The sequence below is a fragment of the Puntigrus tetrazona genome, unplaced genomic scaffold (genome assembly GCF_018831695.1).
Source record: "Puntigrus tetrazona isolate hp1 unplaced genomic scaffold, ASM1883169v1 S000000270, whole genome shotgun sequence".
NCBI lineage: Eukaryota > Metazoa > Chordata > Actinopteri > Cypriniformes > Cyprinidae > Puntigrus > Puntigrus tetrazona.
Genome location: NW_025047932.1, coordinates 567,501 through 578,451, shown reverse-complemented (window position 1 = coordinate 578,451; position 10,951 = coordinate 567,501). Strand labels below are relative to the sequence as shown.

The 10,951-nt window shown below is 39.6% G+C and overlaps 1 protein-coding gene across 1 annotated transcript in view; it reads right to left on the bottom strand.

Moving 5' to 3' along the window:
* Positions 1-5,229: 5,229 nt before the first annotated feature.
* The window catches only part of ubtd1b (ubiquitin domain containing 1b), an 11,301-nt gene continuing 5,579 nt past the window's right edge, over positions 5,230-10,951 (bottom strand). Inside the window, exons 2-3 of the mRNA XM_043230965.1 lie at positions 10,264-10,491; positions 5,230-8,400 (exon numbers count right to left, since the gene is read on the bottom strand). Of these exons, the coding sequence (XP_043086900.1) occupies positions 8,015-8,400; positions 10,264-10,491 (614 nt within the window). The 3' untranslated portion in view covers positions 5,230-8,014. The remainder of the gene's footprint in view (positions 8,401-10,263; positions 10,492-10,951) is intronic.

Genomic DNA, 10,951 nt, shown 5'->3' with positions numbered 1-10,951 from the left:
TGTGTGTGTGTGTGTGTTTATATATTATATATTATATTTATTTAGATGAACTCACCATTCACTTTTGTTGTGAAAATGGCAGCCTGGACGTATCTTCCCCACAAAACATACAGAATGGAGATGAGTAAATATATTGTATTAAATATCGGTGTGTTGCTGTATGTTTGAAAATAGAAAATGAAAAGGGCTCTAAACGCAGAGCAGATGCGGGACGTGATGAAGAGTGATGCTGCGTCACACAATAAATCATACAGAATAGAAGCAAATAAAAACACACGTAGAAAGACAGGGTGAGCGTATCTCTAATCATCTTCTTCCGGTCTGGGATCTCAGCGCTTTACGACACACAATTACTGCGGCTCTGGCCTCTTGAAGCAGCATGAGGTGCTCACTTAAAATAATTACAGCCAGGAAGCATTAAGATCAACATTCATGGGTCCAAGCCCTGCTTCACTCACCCATCATTCATGCAGTACTGAGATTTATCAGTCAGGCAGCTTTTACTGCTTCGGCTGAAGATGGGTTTCCATCACCGAGCAGAACTATAAATAAAGAACGTTTTTAAAAAACTGTTTTCTCAAACTTCACAGATGTAGGTGACTCGAGATTTTAAGTCAAACTGTTGCAGTCATATAACGGACTCACTAATAATACACAGTTATCTGTCTGTGTGAAAAACTGAACAGTATTTTTGGGTCACCATTGACTCCCATAGTATTTTCGTTCCTAGTATGGGAGTCAATGGTGACCCAAAAATGGCCGGAACAAACGTTTCTCAAAACATCTTTCTTTGTCTTCTGAAAAACAAAGAAATTCATACAGGTTTGTCTGGGGTTCTGTATATGATTTTTAGATGAACTATTCCTTTAACAAAATCACGTTAATTGATTCATTAGCATATTACACATTCATGAATAAATCAGTGTATATATAAAATGTGTCACATTTGTTTAGTTTTTTAAAATCATGTTTGCTATAGTTTCTGAGCCTTTAAATCAAAACATACTCTTGACTTTATTAAATCGTTACTGCTTTATTTAATCAGAAACACCGCCTAAATGTGTATTTTACCTTTATTTTATTAAAAGTAGGCCAACAGCGCTTCTTCTAAGAGCACATGTAAGTTAACATTTTCCTCTTATCTGCAACACATATTGGCATAATTTTTTATATTTGGCCGACACCGATATTTACATTTAAATCCATTATCGGTCAAATCCGATATCGGTCCAATAATATTGTGCACCCCTAATATATAACACACTGCTCTATAGCAGGGACCAGTATGACCTCTTCTACATTATTTCTTTCCCTGGCTGTGCAGAGATATGCAAATACATTTATGAATTATTAGCAAATACATTATTTTTTTACATTTTCATAAATCATGTTTTTGTTAATCCTGTTATCGTGTTTTTATTGTTTTAATTAGCTGTATTTTTAGTTGTTGTTTTTTTTGTGACCTAATCAAAATAACCCAACCGCAGTTTGATTGAGATCAACTGGAGCGCGCAATGAAATTTTTTTTTAAAAACTGCTACAAAACTGTTTTTGTAAATAAACTCTTGGAATGGCAGGTAAAATGTCCTACAACAGCAATGCAATAGAAATCAATCATTAAAGTGGTCTGTTTAAAGTACTCTAGCTTTAACTGAGTGGAAATAAAGCAGGTCTGAGCTGGTGTGATCGGGTGGGGCGTGGTCTAATTAGCATATTCATGAACCCGCCCACACTAAAGGAGGTGAATGTGTGGAGTTACATTCAAGTCATTTTAAGACATTGGGAAATTATTTTCATGGGGAAAAGGGTGTTCTGCGAGGTTTTTCTGGCTGAAGTGAGTTTGTACTGAAAACAGAAAGAGAGCGAGAGATCAGACGGGTTCTGTCTGCTTTACAAACCTCTCTAATCCAGATTAAACGCATCCAATGTACTGTACCCCACACGCTCATACACAGCTCTACTAAGCCTGATCCGGGACAAAATGTGTGTCACAGTCACATCAGATTTACAACTAAAATCTATTTTTCTGAACCAAAAATAGATCTTTTGTTGGTTAATTGAACAAGTGTTAACACGGTCTCTCTGCAGCAGTATAAAAACACTGCACTGTTTCTTTAAGAATCCAATCCAGGCCAAGACAGTAAACAAGTGGCATGAGTTTGGGGAGGAACTTCCTTTTTTCTGACCAATGGCTGACAAGGGGTGTGTTCAGAAAAACCTGTCTGAAAACAATCATTTATAACGACACTCATGGAATTATCATAGCTGAACATTCATCGTCTGCATCTGGAACATGGATAAATGAAAATCTACATAAAAGCATGCATGCACATTTCTTTTTAAGGTGTAATAGACAGTTCAAACACTTTTGAGAAACTAGATTCTAAATGCTATTTTTAATATACTAAAAAAATCATTTATAGACTTATAAGACCTTGAAGTCAAAATCAGTTTGTTTTAATAAAAATCGTGAGGTCTTAAAAGATGACTCCTTCTTTCCTTCATCCCTCTTCCACTGAAGCTCTCCAGTGTTTTATCTGTCTCTTTTTACAAAGCAGCGTTAAGTTCACCTGAGAAGGGTTTCTGTGACCAGAACAGAACAAAAATACACTCTGATACCGGAACTGAACAGAAACACCATCGCTGTTTGACGACAGAAATCTTCTTCTAGTAGTCTGTGAAACCCCGCCAGCCTCACAGATTCCAGCTGCATGCAGTCGACTCACTGGCTGGAGCGTTTAGAGAGAGTGGGTGGGAGGAAGCAGAACAGTTCAGTTACAGCAAAGCCAAGATCCTGCGCTCTCCAGAGAAGAGCCATCGACCCCTCGAGAGACCCACACGACAAAGCAGACATTAGTATGTGCAATGAACCAGAACACTGATTGCTTGGTTTCCAAACATCAGTCATTTCATTTCATACTCAGGTCGAATTTCCTTTGATCTTATTTCCTGGGCCTGATTTGAATGTTTTGCCAGTTTGCCTTTGTTCGTGCACTTTAATAAACCACTTTGCCTTGTGCTTTATTAACTCAAACATTCTTTAGCTAGTGCATTTATTAAAAAAGAAACCAACTTTACTTAAAGATTTTAAATATAATGCATTATAGAAGTGGTTATAAAGCATCTTATACGATCTCATGAAGAGCGCATTGTATTATTTATCTTGTCATCGATAACAACTTTGTTAAAACACACGTGAACCTTCGCATATTGCATTTTGACTTTGGTCGCAATTATTTAGGAAAATACATCATGCGTTCACAACCTTCATTATGAACACCTTCATGATGCATTACGTTACTGCATCATGCTGAAACCAAACGCAATCCCAACGGTTTGAGCTTCTATTTATCGTCTGCATTGTTCGAGGCAAAAGATAAAATCAACAACACTGAAGCGAAAATCGAATCGGTCCAATTCACGGCCAACATCTGACTGCGCAGACCCAACAAAAAGCCAAAAAGCTGACTTTCCGTTCAGTTTAGCGCTTTAAGGCTCTGAATAAGCTGGCCTGACACGGAGACTGTATGAAGGACTTCATATAAAGCAGAAATCTGGTGATTTAGACCTTCAGCTACAGCAGAAACACAAGAACACACAGCTCCTTGTGAGTTAACATCAATGGAGGCTTTTTCCCAGGCCTGGGGTGCCATGAATGCGTGTTTGCTCATGTGTAGGAGAGCGTGGAGACTCGATGAATGTGTCATTGAGACGCAGCGCACTTCCTCATCTCTCCCGCCTAGAAGCACTTTATCTCATTACTCATCATTCCCACCATTTTAGGGACTTTTTTTGGGCCACAGCTGTTGTGTTTTACTGCCCAGCAAGCAGATTTTAATCCTAACCTAACCTAAACAAGCCTGGAGTTATGTAAGGAACCACACCGTGGTGAAAGGGTTATTTTCAGTGAACCTGATCCAGAGACGTTTGAGTGTTTTTTTAACTCTGCGTAGGGTTCATCACCTAAAGAAACAGCCGTGGGTCAGCGATATGATGTTCGTCTAACGTCTAGATTTATTCATTGCTGAATATTTGGGTGTAGTCTGGATTTCTTCAGCAAAAAAGATTTGTAATTTTTTATTTAAAGAATTTCGCACACCGAATCAAAGTCAAGTGATGCAAACAAAATAAAGCAACAAAAACATAAAAAGGAACGGATTTCATGGATCATTTCCCAATGCAAGGTTAGTTTATATTGCTAAATGTCATAAGGCTCAAGCTTTCAAACTGAGTTTTAAAGTTTTCCATTGATGTGTGGTGTTAATTAAGTAAAAATAGAAGTATATGAGTATGTTAAATACCAGGTTGATCGGCACGAAACGACCAACTTATGATAAAAAAATATGGAAAACCTACATGTATAAGGAAAAATGTTGCAAGATCAACAGCAGAGAGGAAGTAGAATTCTTTCAGGACAGAAGGCACAACTTTATATTTCCTCTGTACAGAAATGAGCGTGTGATGACAATACATGGACGAAAGGCGTTTTTTAAAGCCCATTCTACTTACTGAAGAACAAAGTCGAAAAAGATACTTCAGAAGTATTTCTTTGCAAATGGCGCCATCGTGTGGCTGACACTGACACGTGTGAGGTTCAAAGCGCGCCAGATTTTCCCGCGTGGGCGGGAAGAAGGTCAAAGCGCGCAAATGTTTCTCAGTCAGCAACAAAACAAGGAAAACTAAACCCCGAATCAGCAGTTTTAACGGTGAGACATCTCCCTACAGGAACTCCAACAACACCTCGTTTGTTCCAGACTTCCAGCAGTCCTCAACATTGTGAACCCAACTCTCAGAGTTCAGAGTAGACGCCATCTTGAATTCGACACGGATAAAAACGTGGCTGAGATGAAGGATTGCTGTGTTTGTGATTCAAAGTCTTTTAAAACAGGATGTTTTTATATTCAACGAAGCAAAATGTTGTTAAACTAATTCAGTTCCTAACATTTTTGCTTTCACCCCCACCAAAAATCAAATATGGCGCTATTCTGATAATTGTTTTAGTTTCCATCTCAAATATAGTTATATTAAAAAAGCATGCTTTGGTAAACCATAATGAGAAGAGGTAAAAACATCAGCGTGAGGTGAACGGCTTCAAAACTACATAAAACATTTGTTTTATAAGTTAAGATCTGACCAACTCGTTCTAGACACAAAACTCGTCTTGTTGCAGAGGAAACTTAACCGTGATCTGAGAACATGTTGAAATAATTAACGGTTTACTGACACACATCTGTTTGCTTTCCCAGCTGTTAATTTTAATTGACATTTAAAACATCTGAAAAACAAATTACCTTGTAAATGTACACAACTTTTGTAAAATAGGCTGTAAGCAAATGTAGGAAAGAATTTCACACACTTTCTCTCTTACTATACAGATATTCGTCTATGAAGAAACTTTCTTTTCTTCTAAGGGTTTATGAAAAGGTCACGTGTTTTGTGGGTGGGATATTTCCGCACGCATGGGGAAAACATAAAAATAATCACAATTTGGTAAATCCTAATGAGAAGATTAGGCATAATTATGAGATATAAACTCAAAATGTTGATATTTTGAAGAAAAACATTAAAATTGTCAAAATGATGAAATTCATCAATTATGAGACAGAAACTGAATAAGACAGTTGTCATAATGACTATGACAGAGTCAAAATGCACAATTATGAGATCAAAACAATAATAAAAGTCATAATTACAACAATTCAACCCAGGACAAAACTACATTAAGTTACCAAAGTATAATATAAACTTTGTCGTAATCACTTATCGAATGTTTTTTTTACCTCATAATCTCAATTTTGACACTCCCTCGTGATCATGATTCAGTAAAACATGATTATTTTCTCATGTGGCAGAAACGAGCTTCCACACACACACACAAGAGTAATGGCTTCTTATATTCTGGGACTTGAAAGCAAAATGTCCAAAGCGAGTCTCCTGAAATTTTCCCAACGCATTGGGGGCAAAAAAGATCCACATGTATGGCTTCCTAGCAGCTTCCTGTCGAATCTGGAAACTTCACGTCACGAGACACACCTAAATCCACATCAAACATATCAGACGTACATTCAGAGATAACAAACCATACAAAGAAAACATCGAATACAGAAGAATCGTATCGAATCATGCACTTAGAAACGACAGCAAAAACAACATCAGCAAGGTTTCTCTTCGCTGTCGCAGTTCTCAAACCATTAGAACCACAATCAGCACGCGGTACACAGAACCATACCTGTATCGTCACTCTAACCCTTTTAAATATCTTCTGACGTCTTAATATTACTAACAGAAGCGTAGCATGTCAGAAAAGACCAAACGAGGAGTAACCATCCAGGCTTTGGCTCGATCGTTAGCAGGGTTTCATATTGTGCTGACTGAGGACAGGTTTATGGAGAGCGCCGGAGGTCACAGCGCTCCCAACCTGGGAAAGGCAGCAAAGAATGCAGGATTTGAGGAGTACACGATGTTACCGCGTATCGTTCGACGGCGCGCACAAACGAGTGAATGATGTCTGTGGGTCCTTCCAGGACTGGGAATGTTCCAGAAATGAAGACGGTCCTTATTCACTCGCCCTAACCATCTTCTGCAAAGCACGCGAGATACAGAAATCTTTCTACACGAAACGGTTCAAATCAACCCTAGCTTTTTTTTAAGGAAATAAAAGTGACAACATTTTGAAATGAAGCCAAAAGTGCGAGATAAGACGAAGCACTACGAAAAGGCGAAATCTCAGTTGCGAAATACCGATTTGCCTTCATCTCATAATGCCTTATGCTTTTGACTTTTTGTGCGAATGACAAACGCGAGACATTTTCAGATTTCACAGGGGAGGATGAGGGTGAATGAACGATCACAGAAACATCCCTTGAGTCCATCTTCCATTGCAACTCGTTCGCCGTACAATAGAGGATTCGGAGGAGCTCGAGTTGCATTTAACCTGGAATATTCCTTGAATGATGCAATGATAAATGAATGGGATTTCAATCGTCACATATTTTAAAATACGATTTAAACTCAACGGAGGAAAGAAGCAACCCGAAGGAACGGCATGATACGAAACGGGAGACTCGAGCTAATGAGGAACAGTTGCCGTTGAGGTAATGAGCTGTTACTAACCGGTGCGGTGCGCGCTGAGAGTCACACAATGATATAATCAAGAGCAGAAAGCCTTTAGTAAAAGAAACGACATTTAAATGAACAGACATTGAGGACCAAACGTCGCAGGCTTGATACAGATACAGATGTGACGCGTATGTTGCAATGCATTCTCAAAATATAACAGCCTCATAATGCCACTGATAAAGGTTTAAGAATTATTAAAAAGTCTAAGTGATTACAAAAAGCAGGGTAAAGATCGGAATAGTACAGAATATAATCTCTCAAAATAGTAGCAATAATCGACTGATCGCAGCCTTACAGCATAACATCACTATAAAAGAAGACGAAGAAGAAGAAGAAGTCTGATAGTGTCCAAACTTCCTTTTTAGGAGGCAGCAATACGGTTTCATCTACAAGATGGCGGAAGTATCGTCTCTGCGCACTGCGTCTCCGTCAGCGAACGAGTCCAGGTTGTAGATTAGCTACATCGGCGTCTTTTTTCCGGTTTCAGGATTGCATAGAAAGTACAGTTGTGCTCGAAGACGTCAGTCCTAAAATGCAAAGCGCGCGAAAGTGGCCGAACGTGCCCCGCGAGCGAAAAATAAAACCAGCATTTACTCTGCTTTCAAGGCACAACTATTCTAAAGAGACCCAAGTGTGCAAAATGAAGCTCAAGTTCGATTATCTTTAAAACGGGAGAGATCGCTTTCAGGACCGTTTTGCAGGGTGTGCATAGTCGGTGTGCTTTTGCTACCAAATTCACGTTGGCACTTCTGCTGCGTTTGGTTGGTTGGTTTCTCCAGATGTCCGGCCCGTCGCTCGCTGTGAATCGCTCGATGGTCATGTTTGTGCAAAACGTGTTTTGGTTTGACGTTCTCTCAGCTGCTGTGGTTTGGTCCTTTATCCCTTCGTAGTCCGTCTAGTGGTTCGGTGCGGGCTGCTGGTTCACGATGACCTGGATAACAAAGTCCTTCTGGATCTTGGTGTCTTGCAGACGGGTCTTGTCTGTGAGGAGCTTCCCAGAGAAGAACCAGCGCTGGTGGGCCAGCTCGATGTCCTCCTGAGCTTGCAGCTGTTTTTTGAGCAGACCGATGGTGTCGGTCATGCTGGCGTTCAGACGCACGTCTTTGCCGGTGGAGAGCCGTACTTTCAGCTGGAACTCTTTCTTCTGTGTGGTCGGGGGCTCGGGGTTGTCGGACAGGTCTTCTTCGCTTCTTTCGCTGATCAGATTGACGGGCGGGGCCAGGCAGTAAACCGGTAGCTGGTAACGGTTGCCGAGTTCGTCGTAACACTCGGTCAGGGATCCTGGAGCGATTAAAAGTACAAACAACCGTCAGTCATGTGCAAAAACAGCATAACAGACAGCGATCGTTCCTTTAGGTTTCTGTGTTATTAAATACTTCTCCATTATGGTAAAAACCATCTGAACCAATGAAGAGTTGGGTTATGAAAGCATCAAGGTATTTAAAAGATATATTCAAATATTTGAATATATTCATAAAGATATGACCACAGGCCATAAAACAAGTCATAGGCGGCATATTTTTGATATTCAGATTTATGCATCATCTAAAAGTTGGCCAAATTTGCTTTCCGTTTGATGTCTGGTTTGTTAGGATGTGACCATATTTGTTTGAGATGCAACTATTTGAAATCTGAAATCTGAGGGAGCAAAAAAATTTCTAAATATTAAGAAAATGTCCTTTAATGTTGTCCAAATGAAGTTCTTAGCAATGCATATTACTAATCAAAAATTGAGTTTACATATATTTACAGTAGGACACTTCCAAAATATCTTAATGGAACATGATCTTTACTTAATATCCTAATGTTTTTTGGCATAAAAGAAATAATAATAAACATAATTTTGACCCATACGATGCCACAGATATACCTGTTCTGCTTATGACTGTTTTTTTGCTGCAGGAACACAATCCCAGCAAAACAAGCAAACCTGACTCACACCTCCACTGAATGTGGACTGAAAAATCTATCGAGAGGTTTGTAAATCAGAGTCTGGAAAATTCAAAATGGAAGATATGTAGGAAACCTGGAATGTGGAAACAACTGGATTTGTGACAAACGGGAGGTATGCATATAAATCTGGATTAGGCCGTATGTTGGCTTGTACTCCACCTTTTAGTTTGTGGGCTGCTCACCTCATTTTCCACAATTTCAACAGAATCCCTTTTCTCTCAAATCCTCACGTCTAACACGTCTGGGTTTTTTTTATGCAAATCGTGGTAAATATTGATCAGTGCAACAAAAGACTGGTTTGAGCTTTAGTTCAGAGAGGTTTTATTTCTTGTGTTTGGGTTTCTCCTCACACTCACGATGCCGAGGCAAATCAGGTGTATTTGTTTAGCACACGTCCACACGCCAGTAATGAGGTTTCACTTTAAATTCAGTTGGGCTCGGTGTTCATTATAAATATTGTTTATAGTGAATGCAACTAGAATTACGCTCTTAGATACTGAAAGTGCTCTAATTGTCTTTTCCCTTTATATTTGCTTGTACGTAGTTTTGACTTAATTTAATTCTTAACAGTTACATAGGAATTCATATTTATTAACACAATATTCAAAAGCAGCCTGCTTATTTAATAATAAAACAAAAACGTGATAATCTTGATATTAGGGCTGCTCAATCACTATTACTTTAGTCAATACTGTAATCACAATTATGTTACATGATTATAAGTGACATTTAATTTTTTTCTTTTTAATAAAGCAATCTACCAATCTGTTTTACAATAAAACCGCAGTCTTCACTGTAAGCATGTAACACTTAAGGCTACAAAAGGCCCTTCAGTCAAGAATAGTGTTTGATTTAAAATCTGTATTGTTTTTAAATGAATATTAAGCAAACAGTCCCAGCAGGAATATAGCCCACTGTCCAGGATGCACTTGACCGTTACACACGCGTTTTAATTTTCAACGAGGGCCACACTTTGACATTTAATCAACTTAAGGTAACGTTACATGACTTTACTCGGTTGCACGTGAAATTGGGAGAAAGTGCAGCGCTGGAAGGAGTTTTCCCTCGTTCATAATCATTGGAGGCCTGTATCCCAATAAATGGCACGGCCCTTGTTGATAATCACAATCAAAAGCACTAACTAAAAGCGCTTCAACCCAGTACAGAGCTGTTTCGGTGTGAGACTCTCACCGTGTGGTAACGTGATGCTGGCTCCGTCCACGATGGCCTGAGCTAGTTCATGATCGTTACACTCCAGAGCCACGGCAGCGGCCTTCAGGGCGTCCCAGATCTCCTTCCGGCCCTCGAACGCCGGAGCCGTGTCCCAGAACTCGTCTCTCTTGCTGCGGAGCTGGCCCTCCGTCATGGGGTAGTCGCTCTTCCACTTGGGCTTGTCTTTCTTCAGCGGCTCGTTACGACCTGCGGACCAGACCAGGAGCGGATTAACACTGATGTGTGAGAAGCGCAGCACTTCCTGGAGTGACCGCCGAGGATCAGAGAGAAGGACACGCTATTTCTGACCGTCATGAACAGAACTGTACTGCTCCGGTGGATCACGACGAGGTTAGTTTCGAAGCAAAAGCGCGTGCAGTTCCACAGCAAAGGCATGTATGATTTCACTAATGCAGGCCGACTAAGACTTTCCATCAGTACCTTCACAAACGGGGCAACAAAAAACAGATTGACCGGAACGTTCAAGTAATATTGTAATAAACAGCGACGATTATGGTGCAATGGAATATTAAAAGCAAGCAAGGGATTCTTTTATTCAGCAAGAATTTATCAAAAGACATTTAAAATGTTGCAAAGGATTTCTATTTCAAATCAATGCTGTTCTTTTCAGCTTTCTATTCATTTGTGAATTGTGCAAAAAAAAAAT